Source organism: Mus caroli, chromosome 1, assembly GCF_900094665.2.
Source record: "Mus caroli chromosome 1, CAROLI_EIJ_v1.1, whole genome shotgun sequence".
Classification (NCBI taxonomy): Eukaryota; Metazoa; Chordata; class Mammalia; order Rodentia; family Muridae; genus Mus; species Mus caroli.
In genome coordinates, this window is record NC_034570.1 from 67,448,351 (window position 1) to 67,473,423 (window position 25,073).

The 25,073-nt window shown below is 50.9% G+C and overlaps 1 protein-coding gene across 15 annotated transcripts in view; it reads right to left on the minus strand.

Moving 5' to 3' along the window:
• Positions 1–8,729: 8,729 nt before the first annotated feature.
• Positions 8,730–25,073, minus strand: part of Tns1 (tensin 1) — a 213,655-nt gene continuing 197,311 nt past the window's right edge. For all 15 annotated transcript variants that reach the window (XM_029474293.1, XM_029474288.1, XM_029474282.1 and 12 more), the window contains 10 exons: positions 23,180–24,243; positions 20,270–20,356; positions 19,467–19,598; positions 19,021–19,113; positions 18,172–18,249; positions 16,494–16,565; positions 16,130–16,298; positions 15,373–15,441; positions 14,977–15,009; positions 8,730–13,220 (listed from right to left, as the gene is read on the minus strand). In XM_029474293.1, coding sequence (XP_029330153.1) covers positions 13,076–13,220; positions 14,977–15,009; positions 15,373–15,441; positions 16,130–16,298; positions 16,494–16,565; positions 18,172–18,249; positions 19,021–19,113; positions 19,467–19,598; positions 20,270–20,356; positions 23,180–24,243 — 1,942 coding nt within the window. In that variant the 3' untranslated portion in view covers positions 8,730–13,075. The remainder of the gene's footprint in view (positions 13,221–14,976; positions 15,010–15,372; positions 15,442–16,129; positions 16,299–16,493; positions 16,566–18,171; positions 18,250–19,020; positions 19,114–19,466; positions 19,599–20,269; positions 20,357–23,179; positions 24,244–25,073) is intronic.

Genomic DNA, 25,073 nt, shown 5'->3' on the forward strand with positions numbered 1-25,073 from the left:
TGTGTTGAGGGCTGGGGTGGGCAGTGTGAAGCTGGCTCAGCAACTGCCCACTTTTACTTCCTCTTGGAAGAGTCGCAACTTCTTATCTGGCCACTGGAGGGCGCCTTGGGATCATGAAAACGCTATAAAATGTTAACCGATGTGGACTTGAGGGCCTAGATGAGAAAAGGACTTCAGACTCTGAGCCCTGTCTGATCATTCCAGATGTTCTCCGCACTCTGAAAGCCATCCTTTCTCCAAGGATCCAGAAGATCCTTGGAAAGAGACGTTCCTGCGGTTTCCACTCTCCCCTCTCAGCAACTGTAGCCAGCTTGGTCTACTGATGCTTCTTCCAGTGGGCACTAAGGAAGGTTGCCTGGGAGACCCGCATGAACGAGAAACATGGATCCAGACCCAGAGACTAGCGTGGGAGAAGCAGACAGGAAATGAAAAATGGAGGTGCTGGCATGGAGACCGGGCTGGGGGTGGGAGGGACGGAAGTGGGAGTTTGCCAGCCATTCTTACAGGTTGCAAGCCTCCATGGAGATTAAAATTCATTCATTAATTAATTTAAAAAACAGCACCCCATCTCTAGTATCTTCTTACCTGGCCCAGCCACCGCCTCCCAGATCCAGTCTAGAATTCTGGGTTAGGAGAGGCAAGGAGGAACTGGAGAAGAGGAAGGGCGGTCAGGTGGCGGTATCGCCACCAAGCACACACAGAGCCCCGAGGCCACCTGGAATTACATCGCCCTCACCACCGCTCACAGTTACAAGGCCCTACCTGCTCTTCAGTCCCTTATCTCCGTGGCAACAGAGCTCTGCTGTCCCTAGCCTCAGCAGCCTGGCACTAGGAAACACAGCCTGTCTGTCCCTCCTGGCACCTGCTGATGTCACCGCAATAAGAAAGATCTATTCCAGTGACAGCGACTCTGTCTCAAAGGCATCCCCACCCCTGCCCTCCTTCCCACAGATGCTCAGGGAAACCATTGTGAAAGGAGGCCACCCTCCAAATAGTGTCTGGTAATGCCTCAGTTTCCACTCCAGCCTGGACCCTCATTCCTAACTGCAGTGCCCCAAAGTCTCTCTCTCCACCTGCAACCTTAGCACTGCTGCTGCCCCTCCTCCAGGGTGCTCCGTATGCATACATCCATATTCCTGGGTTCTCCTTCCCACACTCTGCCTTTTAAAAATGTTTTAAAAAGAGATAGAATCAGTAGGAGAGGGCTTGCTTATCATGCTCAAGACCCTCTACTAGTAACACAGACACACAGACACACACAGACACACACAGACATACATATTCACATAAACACACATGCATACACAATACACATAAACACACATACATACACACAAACACACAGACATACACACACATACATACACATAAACACACATACATACACACATATACACATACATATATATACACATAAGCACACATACATACACACACACAGATACACACATACATACACATAAACACACATACACACACACATACACACAAACACACACACAAATGCACACAAATCCAAAACCATTAAAATAATAACATTAGTATCCCACTAGCCCTGTATCAGTAGAATATTAGTTCACCTCCTATAACCAAGGGAACTGTGTAGTTATTAGCTTTGCACTCAGAGAGGTTGTTAGCTCTCTGTAGCCCAGGCTGGCCTGAACTTTTTGGTTCTTTAGCTTTACCCTCCTGACTTGCAGATACCATGTTCCATTTCTTAGCATGTTCCTGCAGTGGGATCTTAGGCCAGTGACTTCGTTCTCCTTAGCTTCCCTCTCCTTAGCTATATACAGCTTCCTGAAGTCCCTTTGCAGTGAACACAGTAACATTTAGTAAAGCAGCCACTGCAACATCTCTCGTAGCCTTGGGGGTCAACAGAGGCTGGAGAGGCTGGAGTAGACAGCCCAGTCGTCTTTGCCAGTGGCAAGATGATCTTACTGTCACCTTCAAATACATCCTCTACTCACTGTGAATACTCACTCCTCACATGGGGACTAAGCCCCCTGCTCCCCCATTCGTGCAACTCCCCTGCCCACACTAACCTTGAAGGCTTTTGTGAGGATCCAAAGAAGCCTAAGGGAACTTGTAAGGAGCAGACACAGTCCTGAAGGAACCTGGCTTTTTGACGTGGGCGTGGCCATGTCAAGGACCAATGCCTCAGACCCATAGGAAAAGCCTTCCTCTGGTCCCAGTAGAAGTGTTTACAAACCATAGACCAGTGTGTGTGTGTGTGTGTGTGTGTGCGCGTGTGCTCGCACGAGTGCAAAAAAAAGCCCAGCAAGTACAGCTTCCTCCTCCCTAACCTTTATGGTCTGAGATTGCTCACCCACAGAAACCTCCTACCAAGACTAGCCAACAGCTAACATGTGCTCTCCCCGCCCCACTCCCGTATACATAATAAACATGCTGAAGTTCCCAGTTGTTACAGTAGCTGCTCTGGTCGTCTCTCATTGCCCGTGCAGCCCATCTGTCCCCAGCTTTTCTGTACACATGTCTGTGTGTCCATCTTCTCCTTCCCACACTGCCTCCATGAGGTTTCCAGACTTAAGCCATTCCCTGTGCACCAGGAGAGGGTGTCCCACCTGGCAGGCACTGCCCTAGGGCTTAAGGTTCACCACTCTGTGCCCTCAGGGACTTAAGAGTCTATTGAGGAGAGAGAAAAGGAGATCAAATAAAGCAATACCGAGCGTAGATAATAGTTACAGTTTTTCACTTTGCAAATTACTATGATGAGGTGTAAGGTGTGTGTGTACGATGCATAGCAGGTGTGCCCCAGTGTGTTCCCCCCTGAGCACATGAGGAAGCCAGAGATGTGTGTAAGGTTTCTCCCTCTATGGCTCTCCCCTTAGTCCTTCAATACACAGTATCTCACTGGGGGAAAAAAACCCACTATTTTGGCTAGGCTCTCTGAGTAGTAAGCTCCCAGGATCCTCTCAATGCTGGAGTTACATGCCCACACAGCCATGCCCAGCTTTTTATGCGGGGCCTAGGGATTTGAACTCAGGTCCTCACGCTTGCCAAGCAAGTGCTCTTTCCCACTGAGCTATCTCCCTAGGCCCCAGTTATGGTTTTACAAGTAAAAACACTCCATTGCAACAGCCACCCTTTATAAGTACTGTACCCTACACTGAAATATGAAAACAGAAGAACACAGGAAGGCCTGGCAGCTAGTAGGAATGGAGGCCACACTGGAAACACCACAAGCTGTGCCTTTAACCACTGTCCTGCCTGCCCTTCAGATGAATGTCCAGTTCCAGTACAAAGGCTGCGACCTACGGGGGGGTGCATGGGGCCAGCTGCGTCCAGCCCTTCCTGCCCCTGGCACTCACAGCTCCCTCCACCTAGAGCAACCCTCCCCACTGCTCACCCAAAAGGCTGGACTCCCACTGTGAGACAGGCTATGTCCTTGGGGCCACCCCTGCTCTCCCCAGACCTGCTGACCCACTTGCAAACTCCGTGGTGCCTGTGGTACTGCTGTGTCTAACCGTGTGCCATCCAGGTGTGCCCAATCTGCCACTGTCAGGTTTCTGCCATCTTGGTTTTTGTTGTTGTATTCGACCACACGGTTCTCAAGTATGAACTGTGTAGATGACAATGCTGTATTGTGTCAGAAACAGACCTTTCTGATAGACCCGATGTGGCACAGCAGGAACAAACCACCAATGCTTCTTGATGACAGAATCAGTGCTGGCACATAGTAGGTGCTCACTAAACACGTATTAAATTGGGAGAGTATGTTGACTTACCTCAAAATGGCTCTGAAGTCATCTGTGAATCTCCACAGCACCCGGCTTCCTCTATCCTCCCCCCATGGACATTAATCACCCCCCTCAAGGATCTATACCCTGTCCTTGCCCTACTTAAGGACTCCCACACAGACTCTGCTCCATATGACCCAAACTAGTCAGGTCAGCTGAGCAGGAAGATGTTGCTGCCATGTTCATTGCTGCAAGTACAAGATGTAGAGAAGGCAGGGCCTGGGAAGCTGGGAGGGAGGGAGGGAGGGAGGGAGGGAGGGAGGGAGGCAGAGGCTGAGGGAAGACCCAGTGCCCGGACATCCTGTCCTGATGACCAAGAGATAATCTTCCCAACCCCATAAAAGCTGGAGCCACAGAGACGGCTTCACCCCACCCCCTAACCTGTGGTCTGGAGTCTGAGAACCACTCAGATCAATATCATTCATTGGTAAAGCTGTCTGCGCAGCCTCTCCAATGACATCTCCCTGGAGGCTACAAAGCTGGCAGAGGGAGCTGGAGGGAGCAGAGGCCCAGCAAGACCCAGTAGCATGTATTTCTTGGGGTCTACAAGGGCCGTAGTAAGTGGCAGGTCACTCTTAGGGTGTGTGGTCTCAGCCCAAAAGCTGACCCTTAGTGGCAAAGCATATCCATCCTGCAGATGGCGAAACTGAGGCTCAGGAGAGGTAGACACACTCTTGAGAGCCCAGCAAAGCCAAAAGCAAATCTAGAATGTCTGGTCTTAGGCCAGTGCCCTTCAAGAGAGGTCACACTGCGTGGGGGAGGGGGACATCTCAGGTGCTTCCCAACTGTAACTGTCTAGGCAGGAATGAAGATATCCTAAGTAGAGACAGGGGTGCCCCTCCCTTCAGCTACTAAACTATTAAGACAATGAGCCCCCAAGATACTGGAATGTCTTCAAGAGTCTCAGACGGGGCTGAAGTCTGGAGGCAGCCAGAGGTGGAGTTTGTCTCCTGCAAAGAGATTTTTCACTTTCATAGGGTTCTGACAACCTGTCAGGCTGCCTGAAGACTGGAGCCCAGGCAGCAGTGAGGGGCGGGGATGTGGGCAGGGCCCCTTGTCCCCACGGCTTAGCTATGTATACCTCTTTCAACCTAAGCCTTTGGATCATGACTCTGAAGCTGGACTTGAGGTCCCTGCACCTCTTTTTTTTCTTTTAATTGCCAATGAGGCCACCGTTTTTACTCCTAATTTGTCTTTTTTCATTGGCTTCCTAAGGACAGGTGGCAGAACCTACCTTGTTAGGGCTGGCAGGGTCCAGGTTCTGACCCTGACTCTGGAAACAGCCAGTCTGCATACACTAGATGTGACAACTCTCACAGCCGATGCCTGAAGCCACAGAGACACAGGGCTTCCAAAGGGCCTCCTTCAGTCTCTGGCCCAGTGCCAGGCTGTTAGAGCTCCCCACCCCCTGTTCTTTCCAAGCAGGTCCCCACAGCTGCCTGACATTCCCATAGAGCAGCAGTTCTCAACCTGTGATGGTGACTGTCTTAGGAACTGAGACCAGGCTCAGTAGCAAAATTACAGTTATAAAGTAGCAATGAAAATAAATGTATGGTTGGGGGTTCCTAAGACTGAGAAATATGTGTTTCCCGATAGTCTTAACCCACAGGCTGAGAACCGCTACCATAGAGCATGTGTGGAATTCAGAGCGGGCTGATTTCCTGATACCAGAGGCTGTTTGACACCCCCTCCTTCCAACCCCCAGCTCACAGCTCTGCCCTCTTCCACAAAACCTCGACGTCTTGGTTTGCTTCCTACTGCAGTGATAAAACACCAGGACCAATAGCAACTTGGGGGGGAAGAGATTTATCTCAGCTTGGTTTATAGTCTATCATGGAGGGAGGGCAAGGGCAGGAACTCAAAGCAGGAACCTAGAGGCAGGAACTGAAGCAGAGGCCATGGAGGAGTGCTGCTTGCTGGACTGTTCCTTATACAGCCCAGGACACACACTCAGGGGTGGCACTACCCACAGTGGTCTGGGCACTCTCTCTCACATCAATTATTAATCGAGAAAATGCCCCCTGAGACTCACCTACAGGTCAATTTGATGAAGTTCCTCAACTGATGTTCCTCCTCCATAGATGACTCTAATGTTGTCAAGTCAACACACAGATAACCAGCACAGCAGCCCGTCAGTAGCCACGATGTCAGCCCCTCCATAGCCAGGACATCAGCTCGTCTGTAGCCAGGATGTCAGCTTGTCTGTAGCCATGATGTCAGCCCGTCTGTAGCCACGACGTCAGCCCGTCCGTAACCACATGTGTGCACCATGCCCTGACCTCCAAGCTTGTCTTTCACAGCGCCACCCCGCTAACTGGTCCATCCCAGCATCTCTCAGTGGGAGGAACTCTAAAGCCATCTCAGAGTTCTAGATGGCTAGACCCTAGGACACTTGATGGAAGGAACAGGAAAATACATGCTTGTGTGGAGACAGCACACAAGAGGCTGCATCACCTGTATGTGCCTCTGATGTGTGCATCTCTGTGAGTGCTGTGTGTCTGTGAGTGTCTATGCATCTGGGTTTGTTGTGTACCCATGTGCACACAACACGACTGTGTAGTAGTGTATGTGTATCTTTATGTATGTAAATGTCTGTTTGTATATGCACATGTGCTGTTCTGTCTGGGTGTTCATTATCTGTGGAGTATGTGCACACAGTCACACACTACACATTTGGTTCGTTACCTCACCAATGTTGTTATGAATGGGCCATGCTGTGTTCTGAACTGTTAAAACAGAGAACTACTAAAATACTCTTTTGAAGAATAAAAAAGATGAAAATGAGTCCAACTGTAAGCTCAACACTTGGAAGATGCAGGTAAGAAAATTGCAAGTTCAAGGTCAGACTTAGCTACATAGCAAGTTCAAGGCTGGCCTTAACTCATAATACATAAATTACATGAATAAGTAGATAAGCAAACAAACAAATGCAGTAAGAAGGCAGAGTTTGGTTTTACTGGCCGTGAGGATCAATTACACGGGTCCTGCAGGAGGGGCATGCGTGAGTGGCCTTGGGGCTAGGGGGCGGGTACCAAGAGCTGATGCCAGCTCCTCTGTTCTCATGGAGCTTGGTCCAAAGGATACAGGAGAGGTATTGGGGTCCCTTCTGTGCCTGGAATGTGTCAAAAAATCCTAGCATGTCTATTGAAGGGTTGAGGGTTGGGAGCACGTGCTGGCAGGGTGGGAAGGACCCCTGCCAGCACACACACACACACACACACACACACACACACACACACCGTGACCATGGAGAGCTGAGGTCTTCACAGGGTCAGTGCAGATCTTCTCCAGTCTCTGACCAGGTTCTCATCCCGCCCTCCCTCCTCCTACCTCAAGGCAGCCTGATGGGCCTAACTGGGGGCTACAGGCAGGGGGCCTCTTTCTGCACTTTAGCTACAGGAAGGGGTTCCTTCCTCCCTGTAGCTGCTCCCCACCTCCAAGCCCTGCTGCAGAGACCTGTGCCTCCAGCCTCAAGATCTGCCCGCCCTGCTGCCTCTTAGGTGGCAGATTCATGCAGAACAAACTGGTAGAAAGCATGGGTCTGCTCCTGCCCAGCATCCCAAGGCCCTCTGAGAACTTTCAAGCTGTCATGTTAGCTGATAATCTCTCTGCTGACACCCCAAAGCCTATCTGCTGAGAGCAAGGGGCTGTTACCACCCACAGCCTCTCGGCTGGCCACCCCAATGCCTGCTGACTTAAAGTTGGGACACTACCAAGCTCTCTCAGTGAACAGCATTCTGCTGCCGCTTCAGGCCTCAGTTTCCAGTTTCCTATTTAAACTGGTATTCTTCCATGGCAAGCAGATCCTCTTCTCTTCCCCTTGTTCCTGGTTCCATTCTTAGAAGAGGGTGGGAAGAGTCCAGCCGGAGAGAGAACCCATTGTCCACTGACCACTTGAGACCAGATCGGCCACAATGAGCCCTAGGGTGGGGCCTGGACATCAGGACTTTTCAGCTAAACTGAGAACTGGGCATAGGGTGACAGAAGGTATGTGTGGATATATCTTTCCCTCTACTCCCAGATCCACACTCCACCCCACCCCTTGCCCTCTGACCTCTCCTTTGGTGGCTTTGCTGCAGCCTCCAGAACTGGCCTCTGACCATCCCCTGCCCCCAATTCAGAGCTCCTGCACCCCAAGCCAGTCTCAGACTGTAGGAACTCGAGGTCAACACATTCTTGTGCTTCTGGGTAACATCATATGATGCCCTCTTGACCCCCTCCATTTCAAGCCCAAGAGCCCAGGTCCCTCCCTGGGAAGACAGCCTGCTTACCTATCACATCTTCTGTATGACCCTAGGTCTGTCCAATGCTCACCAGAACTAGTCTCTCCCTGAAAGCACTAAGAGGCTTGAGCTAGGAAGAGCCTAGAGGGGAGGTCCAGAGCCTGGCTCTGACACTCTTCTAGTGTCATGACTCTGGGCAAGTGCCTCGGTCTTCTCATCTGTGGGATGGGCATGAGGACAGGTACACCTGCCGGAGAAAATTCACTCCTGTGCCTGCTGGTGCGCTCAGTGAGCATTTGTTCTCACTCGGAGAGGACGAGCTAACGTCTCAGAGCCTTGGTTTCCTCAGGATGTAGGGCATGATACCTGTCAGGTAGCGGGAATCCAGACACACTCTGTCCCCACCAGACAGGCTCTGCCTCTCCAGCTCTGTCCCTTGTGAGGATCAGAGTGTGGTCTGGAGCCTAGGGGCCCTGAGACCCCTTTCAGGGACTGTGAGAACAGAACTATTTCCAGCACTGTTAAGGGACTATTTGTTCACCAGGGTCAGTCCACTCCTTGGATTTTCTTGGAACTCCTTTTCCAGCTAGGTGTCCAGAGGAGTAACACTCATGACCATCAGAAGGTGGGGGACCACTGCTTGGGTACCCAGAAGTATCACTGAGGACCCTCACATCTGGTGTTCAGGACAGACACCACTTGCCCAGTGAAGACCCCCAGCAGAGCCCAAACAAAGCTAAGCCACAGCCTGGGTTTGTGTTTAACTTTATCATTTATAAAGCCATACAATGGATCGTGAGAGACCAAGCCGCTGTACAGAGGGGGACAGCATCAGTGTACATACATTCATATCCAGAACATTTAGCATACATCAGGGTTTATACAAGGTGGCAGAGGCTATAGGCACAATGATACAAAATATAAAGTATATTTCCATCTATAAATACACAGCCGAGGGCCGGGGCACGGGAGGGACGCTGGGTATGGGTTTCCCAGCAGGGGGCCTGGGAGACAGAGTTGGGATAATCGGGGTGTGAGGGACTTCTTATATTTGATTTGGATAATAGAAGGGAAGAAAATGGTGATACCGTATGCGCACCCCAACGTGCTCACATACATACCGAGCCAAATGTGGGTTCTCAGGGAGGGCTGGGCTGAGAACACTGACACACACTGGGTGTGTCGCTCTTCAGTGGCCTCGCTGCTGTGAGGGGCCCAGGCATGGAAAACAACCGAGACCCTCCAAGTTTTCAGCCATTTGAGGAGACAGGAGACAACAAGCAAGAGGCCCGCTGAGCCTCATCCCATGCGACCGGCCCCTCCGTCATCAGCACTCAAACATGACTCATCTGCGGCCCGTCAGGCCTCACCTCCAAGCTCTTCTCATTACTGGCTCACATAGAACCTGACACCCCTCCATATGCCACCGCCCACCTCAAAGTTCCCTAAAGAGATGAGCAGACCACACACACACACACACACACACCCACACTTACACACTCGAGCGCACACATCCTGTCACCAATGACCACGGAAACATCAGTCTCAAGATCTTCAGCCAAGGCCTAAGTGCAGGGGTGGCCCTAGCTTTGGGTTCTAAGCTCTTCAGGGACCCAAGGCATGGAGGCAGGAGAGGGCTGATCCCCTTGGATGGATCTCCCCAAGATCTGAAGCTGGGAAAGGGGGGGTCAGAAGTCTTGGGAGGCAGGATAAAGGAAACCCAGAGCTAGATGGACACTGCGTTCATTTACTTGTCTCTCCTGCACTTCTCAGACAGCACAAGGACTCTCTCTCCTGAAAACCCCTTCCTAGAGGGATGCACAGCCAGTCCATATACCCTCGAGTGGGTATCCCTAGGGACTCTCCAAAGCCAGAGCATATCAGGAATCCTGGCAGTCATGTCTGAGGCTATCTAAGCTGCTAGGAAGAGGTCAGGTGAAAAGACTCAAATGCCCCCTTTCAAACCTAAGATGTGAATTCTTTCCCAAAACATGGCTGGGCAAGGGAGCCACAGGTCCACAGTAGCAACTTCAGTATCCAAATGTTAGTTCTCCCAGCTTTCCTGTCCATCCTGTCCTAGCCCAGCCCCTCACACTTATTCCTGCCTCAAGAACCATTGGGGACTTCCCTAGGGCCCAATCCTGGCTCCATTGGTGCCCCTCTCTGCCATCTCACCTCCAGATACCAGAGACAGTGAATCACCAGGCCAACCTCAGATCTTCTGAGTGGCCGGAGGCAGTTTGGACCTGGGCTGTAGCTAAGGGGTCTTGTTAAGGACATCACTGGTCTCCGTGTTCTCTCCTGTCTCCCCTCCCCCTCTTTCATTCCTGTTTAAGAGCAGACAACACTCTCCCTGTTGATATACAGACTCAACAATAAACAATAGCAAAACAGATCATTCACAAAAGAGCCATTGGGTAAAAGTGCTCTTGTTTAAAGGAAATCTTTGGCAAGAATACAGAGTTGCATATGGAGTGCTGTGTGCACGTGTGGTCTCTCTGTGTGTGTGTGTGTGTGTGTGTGTGTGTGTGTGTGTGTGCACGCATGTGAGTGTGTGAGAATCACAGTTGGGAAGGGGGCAGGCAACAGTGTGGTCCCCACTGTAAGAACTGAGGCCCCTTCTTCACCTTTGAGAAAAGCCACACTCGGGTGTCCATGCTTCCTAGAGGCGTGCTGAGAAGGAAGCACCACTTGCTAGCATCCACCTTGGCCATTCACACGACTCCCACACGGCTCGGGAAAGAGTGCAGCGTGGGAAGGTGAAACCATACATGAAGGCCTAACCTAGACTCAGGCCTGGCCCAGGGCTGGATGCAGATGTGAACAGCATTCCAGCCAGAAGACTCCCCAGACATTTACAAAGAACGGGATGAGAAATGTCTCCTTCTATGTTGGGGATTCGTTAGGTGGGGATGAGGAAATGCGACATCCAGACATCTGCCTTGAATATCTCAGAGTGAAAGACCCTTTGAAGAACCCTGATCACTAAGCCCATTTATTCTTTGGGAAGTAGGGGCTCGTGATCCCCAGCCGACCTTCTTTCTAGCTCCTCAAACAATGTCCACACAGTCAAAGCTCCCCGGAGGAAAAAAATCCAAAAGCTGCCACACACCGTGGCCGTACACACCTAGATTCCCCAAATACACACCGGCTCAGGCCTGTAGCCATGGAAGCAGTTGTCCGCGCTACAGGATGCTGGCAGCCACGCTACAGTTTGCCAGAGAATAAGGAGCCAGAGTTGGAGCATGTCACCCCCCCCCCGCCCACCAGTCCCAGATGTAGCCTAGGGAGGCCAAGGCCAGGGTCGAGGCCAAGGCTAGCCCTGGGTTGTTTGGAATATAAAGAGCCCCTGCAGTTCAGGCTCCACTTACACATTAGAGAAGAGATGAACAGCTTGTGGCCAGGGACAATAAGGCAATAGGGAAAACAATAAATATTTCTTGTCAATTTACCTATTCTTTTTTTTAACCTTTTTCTTATATTTTTTTATTAGCTTACAGATTCTATCAATATGTCTCGTGTATATATTATATATATTTATTTATCAGTACAATGCCACCCCCTAGGGGCCCCCATGGGCTTAAATGGAGGCCTAAGAGATGGCGAGGGCCTTTCCAACCCCACAAATGGACCATAGGACCTTTGGCCTAAATTCATACCTCCTGTCCTTTGTCCCACAGGCAGTATGGTCCTGCTGGGGAAACGTAGGCAGAAGGGGGAACAGGGAAGCTTTGGTATTGTGGGGAGGACCATGGGGTTCTCCGGCAGCATCCCAGAGGTACTATGATGTCACCCTGAGCAGCCCAGCCAGAGGGTGTCTACAATAGTCAGACTCCAAAACACTTACAGAGTGGGGAAGTGGGGGCAGGCTTCCCCAGGTGCCCTAGGCAGGACTCTGGGAAGTAGGCTCCTGGGATAAGCCAACACGAGGACCATATAGGACAGGGTAGGTCAGAAAGGCACGGGCCCCATCCCCCAGTAGGGTTTCAAGCAGATGAGCAAATGCAAGGCTAGTGCTGGCCCAGGAACTGACCTGACGGAAGGGAGTAAGGCAGTCCTGGGCATTGTCAGTGCGCATGTCCAACTCATCCTAAGCCCCACGGCACAATGCGCATGCCCAATTCTCCGGGAGCCCCACGGCACAGAAAAGATGCCATCCTTCCCAGCAGGTATTTTTCCCAAGCCTGTGGGCATCATTTCTTCCTCCAAGCCAGCTTCAGTCTCCAGGAGACAGAACAGCTATAATGCTGCAGGTGCCCATGCCCTCTCTACCAGAGTCTCTACGGAGGACAGGCCCACGGTCACTAGAGGGCAGGTGCAGACTGAACTCTGTACCCATAAGCTACACTTCCGCAGGAGACGGCTTGTCATCCGACCTGGGACCCTGCCACCCTGTAACCCTCCCTAGCCTTCTTTGGACAGTGTGTATAAGTGTATCACAAGGGACACAGACAAGCAGAGAGAGCTGTTTGTAATCTGAGTTGAGTGGACACAGGCAGGTATCGATCAGCGCGTGGGGGGGGGGGGTTGCACATTTATGCCCTGCAACAAGGAGTCAGAGCAAGCACAGACCACGGGTGCCCCGGGTGAGCAAAATGTGAAAAACTGTCACTGCTTGATGTCATACGCTGGCCACCAGCAACCTTACCTCCAGAGAAGAAGCCTCCGTTCGAATTCTTCTCTCAGAGAGCAGGAGGGTTGGGGAGAACGAGCTTTTCCATTGCTCTGTGATATATGGTACGTGTCCCTCCCCTCGCCCCTCCCCTAGGAGGCCTGTGTGTTCCCTGCGGGAGCTCAAGTCTCTCAGAAGGGGGAGGAACCCCAGCTAGCTGGAGAGGCTTTGGGGGGTGTGGCTTCCATCGATCCAGGGGATTCTGAGTGCCTCTCTTCTTCCTTCCTTCCTCTTCCTCCTGCTTGCTTGCCTCCCCCCTCCGCCAGTCACTTTCCTCTCCCAACATTGCACTTTCTTCTCTCCTTCTCCACGGGCGACCCAAAGTCCTGGTTCTGGATTCAAGGTGGTCAGGATTCACAGGTCCCCTCCCCACACACCCCATCCCCGATGCCCTAGCCTTGGGCAAGGGCTCCCGATTTCATTCATCTCTTCTGGCCAGCACTCAGCATGACCTTGGAGACGAAGTTGACGATGGCAGACGCAGGCTGGTTGGGGTCAAGCTCTGCGAAGAGGTGGCAAGCGTTGTCTGTGGTGCTGCCCTGCTTCCGGGCCACGAAGCCAAAGAGCCTACAGGGGTGGGAGAGGATGCCTATGTAAGGACCCAGGCTCTAGAGGGCAAGCCGGCAGGAAAGCATGCCTCAGGCCAGCCTGTCTTCTCCAGCCTCCTTACCTCTCCAAACATCTAGAACTGGGGCTAGCTCTTTAAAGCCAAGTACTGGGGACAATGCCTAGCTCTGTTTCAGGGCAGGTGACATTCCCCTGGGGAGCAGCGGTGGAAGATGGGTTTGAGTAAAAAGACTTGTTAGAAAGCCTGCAAGGAGACTGGACAGGAGGCAGGAAGAGTCCAAGAGCATCTTTAGGCTCTTTCTCAGCCCTACCCGGGGGTTCCTACAGGACAATACTTCCTAGGTGGTCAGGGAGACAAAGGGTAGGCAAGTCCTCAACTCCCCAACTCTACCTCTCCCTCCCGCCACCTCACCCCACCTCCTCTGTTTGTCTGTCTCTTTCTCTCCTTTCTCTCCACATACACACACAGACACACACATACACACACAGACACACACACACACACACACACCCTCCTGGCTCTGAACACTGGGAAGCCCTGAAAATAGGAGGGACAAAGAACCCCACACCTGTCCCCTGCCCCCCCAACACCAATGGGGGTGACCCAGCAATCTCTCTCTCTCTCTCTCTCTTTCTCTCTCTCTCTCTCTTTCTGTGCCTCTGCTAAACAGAGTTAAAAATATGAGAGCAGAGAACAGAATGTGAGCTCAGGGCCCCTCCCGGCCGGCATGTTGCTAATTAGAGAGAGATGGGGAAATCAGGACAGCTGGAAATGCCAATGGAAACCCCTCAGCTGGGTATGTGTGGCACCCACAGCTAAAATTAGCCGGGCTGGCTTCTGCCTGCCTGTGTGTGTCTGTGCAAGCATATACAAACACTCTACTCACACCTGTGCACAGGCACACAGCAAATGCATACTCACATGGCATGCACATGCAGATGATGAGGAAACACACACACACACACAAGCCCTGTACTTCAAACAGCTTTATTCTCCCGACTCTGTTGCAGGACCTGAAGCCCTGTGATAATAACCAGGAGATGGTCAGGGCAGCTCCATCTCCAGGCTGACTGACTGTAGCATGATATGTAGCATGATCCCGGCAGGGGGAGGGGCATCCCTGACCTCCCAGAGTAGAAGCAAATAGGCCTCTCTGCCCGACTCTGCCAGGACACACACACAGCCATTGTGCTTGCTCTGAACATTGCCATCTGACCCACTGGTAAACTCTGGGCTGTCTACCTGTCTGGCAGTATCATGAAGAGATTCAGTGACATGGGAAGGCACAGGAGGTGAGGTCCCTTTTGATTCTGTGAAGAAGGCTGAGGCCTCTGCCTTCCCTCTGGATTAGATTCCTAGCTGGTTCTCTATTCCCAAGCAAGGTGTTCTCTCTTTGGCCCACTCTGGGCACTTCTGGAATCTTTTTTTTTAATTCAACAACTGACAGACCCCACCCTGTCCTCAGGAACCCACAGTCATACAGTCCCCTCCTTGACCCTCTGAACCCATTTCTATCTACCCAAAATACACCTGTTCATTTTGAAGTAGTCTTTCCTTCCACAAATCCTTCAGACTCCGTGCCTAGACACGTCTTTGTTAGCATGAAGATGCAGGATATATTCTCTTTCTCTTCATCTCAGAGAACTTGGCATGCAGGCCCATATTAGACCCCTGGCCTAGAGCCCTGCCCTGTTCCCGCTTTCCCCCACAGAGTATAATGGCCAAGCAGCTGGGTGCAGGGAAAGCTACACTTACTTAGCAGGGGCACCTCCCTCTGTCTTCATCCACCTGTGGAGAAAAAATGCCCACAGTGAGTCAATGCATCTCTCTCAGGAGCCCTGACAGGGGAAAGAAGGCAGAGGAGCCCCCATTAAAGGAGACACGGCCCCAAGGTCACCCAGAGGGTAATCCAAGTGGAGAAGACGCTGCAGCCCACCTCCCATGTGCAGAGCAGGCAGCAGAGCAGGTAGACGTGAGCAATGAAGCCTGTGGGAAGTCACCAGGGCTGGGGAGGAGACTCAACTAGTTGCTACCATAATTGCTCTCACTGCCCAGGACACACCAAAGCCGTGGCCGAGGCAAGAACACACGGGCACACAACACACACACACACTTCAGGGGATAGAGCAAAGGTGCCTATAAGACACTTACTTTCTTTCTTGTGGATCCAGGTCACAGAAGGTGACAGTGTTGAGGGGGTAGTGTCGTCTAAAGAAGAGCCTGTGACAAAGATTTGAGAGAGCCAGAGTGAGTGTGGGAGTAACTGCTTTGTCACATCTGCCACCAGCTGCAGGTCAGGCTGTCTTCCCATCACTTTATGGGTTCATAAAGCCTCTTCTTATGAATAAGATGACCTGAGGTCCTCATACCAGGACATAAGCCCCACATAGGGACACACAGATGTGGCATAGGAGTGTCCCACATGCCCCAACTGCTAGGGGCTGGGGAGGGAACTAGCACCAAGAAATGATAAATGGGGAACTCTGGAAGGGAATGAGCTGGGGAGGGGGGAGAGAAAGGAGGGAGGGGGAGGGAGAGGGAGAGAGAAAACAGTGTGAAAACTTCCACTCTTAAGATCAAGGCCTTTTTTCCAGCTGTGTTATGTATACTCAAAGCAGGCCACCCTTTAGAAGGTTGGATGGATGAGTGGATGGATGTTGGATAGAGGGATGCACACATGTGCACACACACACACATGTATGAATAGTTTGGTGAGTGGCTAGATGTATAGGTGAATGGATGGATAGGTTGATAGGGTAGATGGATAGATGGATGGTTGAGTAGGTGGGTGGATGGACAAATGGGTGGGTGGAGGATAGATGGGAAGGTGGATGGATGCACAGGAGCATAAGTGGGCAATAGGTACAGGGAGAGTAAGTGTATAAATGGGGAGGTAGGCAAGGCTTACTTTCTTTGATTGTCAGTCAGTGTGATTCCTTGGGCAGAGACCTTGAAGTGAACAATGGTGGCAGCCGGCGTGGGGTCGGCAGCCAGAGTCTCAGATGTGGCTTTAGAAATGGCCTGCGGCCCGGTGAGTGACTCCATATCCACAGAGTTGACGAAGAGCACATTGCAAGCTGGAAGAAATGAAGCCAGAGAGAGTCACAGGGGCAAGAGCAGGAGGGGACAATCCCTCAGAGCCACCGTGCAGAGGCAGGTGCAGACAGAAATGGAATCTGACAGGGAATTCCAATTTGCACCTGCGGGAGGGGATAGGACAAGGGGTGGGAAAGATAGATCTGGGCACCAGTCCTATCTCAGGTTCCATTTACCTGCTCCTTGCTTCAGCAGGTCAGTGGTTGAGTTGGCAGGGCCTGAGCTATCTTTTGATTCATCTGTGGGGTCTGAAACAAAAATTCAATTAGTAATTAAAACCCTACAGTGATTTAAACGACTCTGGCTGGGCCTAAGGCAAGCACTGCACATGCTTCCTGCAATAGATACTCTTTTCACAGTGGGTCTTGGCAGTCGGGGCTGCGTGTATAAGATGATGTCAAGGTCCCAGCACGCTGCTGGGACACTCTAGAGTCCAGCAGAGCTGGGCTCAAATCCCCACCGCAGTAACTGCTAATCATCTGTGAAATGACGATGACAGTGATGATGCCCGTGTCCCTGGGTCTCCAGAAACCCGGCATGTGACAAACAGCAAGGCTTTGAGGAGCAATGGGGACTGCAGGCATTTCATTTTACACCAGTGTGTCTTTGTATGAACCAGTGAGTAACTGAATCCAACACAGTACAAACTACCACGTTGAGACGAGTTGGAGACAGCAGCTTGATTTTGCCAGCACACAATATGCACAATATGTGTGTTGTACAGCAACACATGTCACTTTATAGGCCACATAGAATATGTGTTTTACTTCAACTATACTTTAACAAGAAACTTCTAAGGTACCAGAAGTCAGAATGTGGCATGTGCCTGTAATCCCAGAACATTGGGGATTGAAGCAGAGTACTGTGACAGCCTGGTCTATGTAACACGGGGTGGGAGCATTTTAAGAACAAAGAGGAGGAGGAAGAAAGGGAGCTGGAAAGAGAATTGAGGGATGCTTTTATCGGTGCGTCTACACTTTGTTATACAGGTGCGTTAGGATACAGATTGCTGGGCCTAGTCCGCTGCTGTATTGCACTGCTCACTGGGGCTTGACCTTGGGTCTCACACGTGCAGGCAAGTGCTCTGCTGCATCTGTGTGTGGCTACATCTCCACTTCTCTTTTTGTCTTTTTATTCTGGGATCTATCTCTGTGTTGCCCAATCAAACCTAACTCACCCTGCAAACCAAAGCAAGTCTTGAACTTATGATCCACCCAGCTCAACCTCCTAAATTGCTCCATCCAAAAGTCTGCAGCCCCAGGCCTGGCTCTGACCCAGCATTTCTGACAAGTTTGAAAATATCTGCCTTTTAGCAAGTTCCCAAAAGCAACAGCTTCAGAGAGTTCTGAACGGTTCTGAGAGGTGCCAGTTTATATGATTTAAATATCAACCAATTTTTCTAAGTTCCATACAAATATAATTGAATTAGCATCTAAATTATGTGGTTACTAATGTTATTGAAGTTGCCTTTGAACCTTTAAGTTAATAATGTTGGTCAATGGTTATTAATAATTTAATGTGTCAAATTGGATGAATAGACATGGTCAACTGACTGACACTAGAAGTCTCTCTTATGTCCCAGGATATAATCCTTGTGTTCCTGTCCCCGGGTTCTCAGATCTCCCCTGGGATGAGGCCTGTTCTGAGAATTCAGTGTGGATTTTTTAAGCCACCAGAATATTTTCAAAATCAATCTGGCAAATCAATTAATGGGTGTTCTTAGAGTTAAGCTTTTTAATGAACGCTTCCTCCCCACCCTCCCCGCTTTTAATAGATGATGTGGAGGGTCCCCTCTATCGCCTCCACCCTGGCTCCCTCCATTCTGGGCAGACAACATGAGGAGATATCTCCTACCTCGGCTTGGAATGACCAGTTTACAGGGCAGGGCCAGTGGGATGATGGAGTGCTGATAGACCAGGGCAGAAAGGGAACCTGTGGAGAGAGACAACAGGCAGAGTGACTAGGAAAGACTAGAAAATGGACACAAGGAACCCTGCCTCATCCAACTCCACACTATCCTGATAGGTGCCCAATGTTTTCTTTCTGGCAGTACTGGGGCTCAAACCTGGGACCTGAGCCACATCCCAGCCTCCAGCTTCCTTATCACCACCGCACTTGCCCACCCCAACAACAGAATTGAAAACCTGCCCCCTTTACACTGGGAACCTAACTACTTTCCTTGACAGTCATGTGCCTTATGTCCTTCTAGTTACAGAGCCCCCATCAGAACATTACAGTGGGAAAGCTGTGACATCAATTCCCAGCTCTGTTGCTTATCTAGGGAACTTAAGTGGCACTTATACATTCTTCATGTGCAAAATGGGGAGAGTGACAGCTACCAGGCAGTGTCGCTACGACACCAGAACAACATGACATCTAGATAGTGACTTCCACATAGTAGGTGGCCAAGGAGGACAGCTGTTCTTGCTGCTGTTATTTTAATGTACTAACAGTCCATCAACTGAGCAGAGCAAATACAGAAAGGGAACTGGCAAAAAGGAGCAGCCATGGTACCCAGTATGCAACTAGAAAGCAGGGGCCAGGTTTCAATAAAACTTTATTTATAAAAAACAGCAGCTGTTCCTTCCTTCTGCCAAAGTCACACCTAGGAGGACTGGCAGCAGCAAGATGGAAAGAGCTTGGGTCAGACCCCCCTGATGACTGGAACAGAGACAGACCATAATGAAAAGCCAGGATGCTCACCAAAGTTTGGCTCGTTGGGACAGCCCTTGAGCTTCACTCCTCTAGGGCCTGTCTCGATCAGAAAGTGCCTCACCAGCTCATGGGTCATGTCTCCTGGATTGAAGAAGAAGAAACAGAATTGGTCACTCATTGCTACAGCACCCTCCTGCCACCTCCTAACACTGTCACATGACTTCTGCAGTGTATAGAATGAGATGGGAGAAAGGGATACTGAGACAAGGTGGTTAGAGCCCTGTGGGATGAGGATCGCCATTCAGTCCCCTGCCTTCCAGCCGTCCAGGAAACACCTCACACAAACCAAGTCCCAAAGGTCTGCTGTCATCAAAACCACCACTCAGTCTCCAGGGGCTTCTCAGGGACCAGCCCCGATGAATTAGGACCCTATTCAAGTACCTAAGGGTCTGAAGAAAGCAAGAAGCCCCAGCCCAGCAAGGAGAAGACTTTACCTTTCTTGCCCTGCTGAGTGATGGTTGGAGGGGGTGAGGACACCTTCATGGCCAGCCCATAAGCCCCTCGGAAGGAGTGGCTGTCCCGGATGATGAAGGCTCCTGGTTCCTGATCCTTTAGGAGTGCAATGGCTGGAAGGAGAGGAGACAGAGAGAAGAGCCATTAGCACTGACTTAGCTTGAGTCCCATGGACCTGGAGGACTCTATACTCTCTCAAGATGACATTCTTTAATGTCACGATGTAAGGAAGCACTCCTGTACCAAGCAAAGCACATGTCTCTGTTGATGACCAGAGACACCCAATGTTGGAGGCCATGCTGTCTGCAGCCATTACTCAGCACAGCCTCACAACAGGAAGCAGACAGTATGTGAGTGGTGACTGGAAATGGTCTATAACTTCATTTACAAAAGGAGAGTGAACCTGTAGGCCCCCCTTGCTGGTCCTTATCTCATAACCAAACATCATGGGGTAAGCTTCACCTTCAGGCCTACATTCCAAACTTGGTTTTGTTTATTTTTTCTTAATAATAACAATAATAATAGTAAACCACACCATAGTTTCAGATGTTCTTGACTGGCCTTTTACTTTGCCTGGGAAAACCAAGGTTTTGCTAGACCCCTCCAAGGCTCTGCTCCTGACATCCCCCTTTTACACAAGAAGTGTTTTTTTCCTGTCCAACTTTGATCCCAGCCTCATCTCTGGGACCACCACCTACTGTAAAAAGGAATGAATCCTTGCTCAAGGCAGACATGGTGAACAGCATGTCTAAGCCCTAAGCCAGCAATGGCGTCCCCTACTCACCCTGTTCTCTGGAGATCTCAGGCTTGTACCAATACTTGGAAGTGTCCTGGACAAACTTCACTTTAGCCCGCGTCTCCGGACTATTGTCTAAGGAAGGAAACAAAGGGAGTTTTACAGCTGAATTGCATTCTCCCCAAAAGAAGTTGACACCCCAACACCCAGAACCTACAAATGTGGTCTCATTGAAAAGAAGGCCCTTGCTAATACAATCCAATTTAGACAAAGGCACACCAGACTGGGATGAGCCCTAATCCAATATGACTAGTTTCTTTCAACGTGGAAAAAAAAGACAACAGACACACGGGGACTGTACCAGGTGGAAACAGGAACATCTGTAAGTCAAGAGACACAGGACCTCCACCATCAGAAGTATGGAGAGGGTCTGAAAACGGTACTCCGTCAGAGTCCCTGCCAACATCTGGGTTTTGATCTCTGGTCTTCACTATGACAGAATTTACTTCTGTTATCCTAAACCAACAAGTGTTTGTCAGCCCCGGAAAATAAACCAGGAAGCTGGATCCTTAAACATCACAGAGCACAGCGGGAGGTACCCAGCAGCCCTCTCCCACAGTCTGCCTCCTGCCACACAATCATTGCCTGGCTGTTCTGTGGTTAAAGGACCTGGCTGGTGAAAACCCCTTCCTCACCTCATTCCCTGCACCTAGAAGATTCTGATCTCCCCCACTTCCTTCCCATAGGTTGACACCTCTCTAGTCTCTCAGCTTACCATCCATGAGCAAGGGCAAGAAGACCCAGGCCTTTCTCTGTGGCCCATCCCCTCTTGATCCCACACTGAAAGTGGCATTCTACATAAGTAGGGTCACAAGTTCCTCCTGTCCTCCAACATCTAGACCAGGGAATGGCCAGTACTCTAGTGGTCATCTACAGAGCTTCACACACAGCCAGATGATATACCCATCCAGGTACTTCATAGGTAATAGCCTCTTTCTCAGAACATGACATTGTAGAGGGGTTTGGACAATGTAGTTGCAGTTGAGTCCAACTACAGCATTTCCCTGTTGCTCCTTCCTCCTCCTCTCAGTGCTGGGACTATAGGTGACTGTTATCATGTCTAGCTCCTTTTCTTTCTGCTCTGAGCATCCAAGCTCAACTTTGGTTCTTCATAAAATACCTAACAGATCATTGTGAACTGCAACCACTGAACCACTCAGCGGACTGTTAGAACTTGGTCTTGCTTTCCACTAACACTTTCACCCTTTGGCACAAAGCAGAAAGAAAGGGGCCAGGGCAGGAAGAAGAAGGAGAGGGGGAAATCTACTTTCACAGTTGGATAATTCTCTGTGAGAGAGAAGCAGGGGATGTGGCGTCAAGGGTGCTAAAGTTAGGAGGGAAGGAGCCAGCAGCCTGCAGCTAAGAACCATGCTTCTCATGGGCACCTGGGCTCCATCTCCAGTGGCCTGTGGAGACTGGTCTCCTTTCCCAGGCTGTGAGGCTAGAGAATGCATCTGCTGCAGGCGACTGACCCTCTGACGCTCAGCCGTGGTTGATCTAGGGAGCTGTCAGAGGCGACTGCAATCCTGTGTGTCTTCCTGTGTTGACTCCAAAGGCTATTTTAAGTAGGCAAGATGGTGGGAAACAGGAAGTGTCCTAACTCCTAGAAACTTCACATCCTTCAAGGATTGGGGCTGGGAACCAGATGTCCCTAGTAGGCGGCAGGAAGCAGGAGAGTGCAGGGTCACTCTAAGTGTCCCAGCTTGGAAGGACCTGGGAAAGACACAGGACAGAGAGCCTGGGCGCCTTAGGTCCACCCCGGGCTGTTTATAATTTTCTGCATCTGCCTTGAACACAAGAAGCTCTGGGGCCTCTGATGGGTCTGGTTGAGAAAATGTGATCATATGAAGCTTGAACTTCTTGTTTGGAGGATGAACTGTCTCCATGGAAGGAAAGACACCAAGAGTGGACTTGGGTGAAGAACTTATCCTGTGGGAAGCAGATCTCTTCAGAACAGGCTGTGCTGAAAACATCTCACCCCTCACCTTTACTCTGTCCCACCTGCCCACTGGCCCACTGTTCACTGATGTGTGGGGCTGACAAATACCATAGTGGTCAGTGGAGTCTCACAGTTTTGCTTAAGTTTTACTATCTCTCAAACTGTGAATATATACTGAAGATGTTTCTATCCTGCACGTGTGTGTGTGTGTGTATGTGTGTGTGTGTGTGTGTGCAAAAGCATGCCACAACCTGCATGTGGAGGTCAGAGGACAACCTTGGGTGTCACTCCTTGCCTGCTACCTTGTTTGAGGCAGGGGCTCTTGTTCACTGTTACTTATGCCAGGTTAGCTGGCCTGTAAGCTTTTGGAAACTCTTCTGTCCCCACCTCCTATCCCAACATAGGAGTATCTGATTATAAACACACACTCCTGTGTTCTGTTTTTACATGGGTCCTTTGTTTGCACAGCAAGTGTCAAACCCCCTGAGCCATCTCCTCTGCCCCAAGAACACTCTTCCGGGAACAGTATGGGCCTGGATTGGAAGTCAGCTCAGCCACCAGGTAACTGTACAATGACTGCCAATCAAGCAACAGGAACTCTGTGAGCCTTAGAGTGTTCCTGTGTAAAGCAAGGACAATTCCTACTTCCTCAGTAGGCCAGGGGATTAGATGAGTCCTTAGCTCAGGCTGCCACCCAGCGTGTGCTCAATAGGAGGCTGTGACAGTGACAGCCATCCAAACAACATACTCTCCCAGCTTATTATTCTGTCCTCCTCATCCTGCACACTGTCATTACAGCAACCCTATGCTAGCCATGCTTTAAAGATACAGCACCCACACACACAGGCAAGGAACTCAGGCCTACGAGCCGATGACCCACCCGCAGTCTTCCGCCAAGGGATGACTGGGACAGATGTCCTAACTTTTGAGCAAGTAGACATGTAAGAGAAGAGACACACCTGGCATCGAATACTTAGAAAAGTCTGGAAGCGTGTGAGAGAAGGAGACGGTGCTGCTCCCACTGGCCATGCCATTGGCGACAGGTGAGGAAGACACTTTCCCATTGATGGTGGCATAGTTGGGGAGGCTGCCTGCCCGATCTCCCACTGACATTCTTCGCTTCTCTGGTAAGGCTGGTGTGGGGCTCCCCTGCCGGAAGGCTGCTGAGTCTGGTGAGGGTGAGGTGGCAGGGCTGCTCAGGCCAGGGTAGTAGGCAGGAGAGACAGGGAATGACGGTGTGGATGGGGCCTGGTAGCCAGAGGCACTGCTTTGCCGGGACAGTGTTGGTCTTCGGTCCTCAGGGGTAGAGTAGCCACCATAACCTGCATGCCGGTCCAAGCTGGGGCTTCCAGGAACCACGGATCCAGACCCACCCAGGTGCCGGCCCAAGCTTGGGCTCCCAGGGCTGATGACTGCATTGCCGTGGAGACTGGAGGCCAGATTCCCTTGGTGGGCACCAGGGTGTCGGCCCAGGCTTGGGCTTCCCGGAGTGGTGACCACACTGCTGTGGAGGCCTGGAACTTGATGGCTTCCCACTGGGTGACGGCCAAGGCTGGGGCTTCCAGGAGTGGTCGCTGCACTGGCTGGGTGGCCAGAAACCACGTTACCATGGAAACCTGGACCAGATGGACCCATCACCTGCCGATGGCTCAAACTGGGACTACCAGGGGCAGCCATGGTGGGGTTGACGGCCCGCCGGCCAAAACCAGGACTAGGTGGAGTGTTGGTACCCACTGTCCTGTGTCGTGCCTGAGGGCTCCCAGGTACCATGTGGACACTGGCCGCACTGAACTGTGGCTGGCCTTGGCTTTCTGGAGAAGAGCTGAATGGTTGGAGGGAGTAGTCAGGGCTGTTATAGCTGCTGCCACCAACAGGGACAGGCGAGGAGCTCTGATAACTCAGTGCTGCAGGGCTCGGCTGCCCCAAACTGCCTGAGCGGATGCTGGAGTCCAGCATAGGCTGGAAGGGTGTCCGGGGACCCTGGTCACTGCTCACCACTGATGGGAAACTGCCCACAGAAGTGCTAGAGAGAGAGAGAGATGACAGGTAAAAAGGTCAGTGTATGATATTTAATAAAGGGTGGACTTTGACTGAGTGGCCAGCATCCTTCATCCACTAAGAACGGTAAGAGCTCCACTCAGTCAAGAGGAAGTCGGGGCTTTCTATGTATTACATAATGGGACCATCAGAAGAAGAAACTGAGGGTCAGAGATTTTAAGGAGTAAGCTCAGTACCACAGGGATCTAAAAGGCAAGCTTTCAACTCAACTGCACCTGACTCCAAAACCCACACTTTCTCTCCTGACCCGCCAATCATAGCAAAGCAATCGCTAGGGAAATAAAGGCAGCTGTCCTGGTGTAAGCCCTTCCGCACCACAGAAACTTAACAAAGAAGGTCAAATCACTTGGCTCTATTCCTATTAGGGGACAACTTGACTCTATTTCTCTGGGTGTTTTATCATTTCCTCAGAGGGCTAAAATTGGCCTGGGTGACTCCAAAAAGCAAAGAAAAAAAATCACATAGGATAGTCCCCAAATTAGGAGACTTCAGGTTATTGGGAAGTCTATCTTTAGCACACACACACACAGAGAGAGAGAGAGAGAGACATACACACACAAATCTGGTCACTAATGACACAAACATGAGTCCCCTGTTTAGGCACAAGCTGGTAGACCCGGGATTTGTTTCAGGTGGAATAGAACAAGGTTGCCCAGAGACCAGGGGAAGCAGCCACTAGAGGGAGGCGGCAAGCAGCTGATGCTTCCCAGCCCCAGGGAAAGAAAGGTCTTTACAGAGCTAGGGGCCCCAGGTAGGAAAGGCTGTGCTCTAGGTCCAGCAAGAGGCAGGGACAGG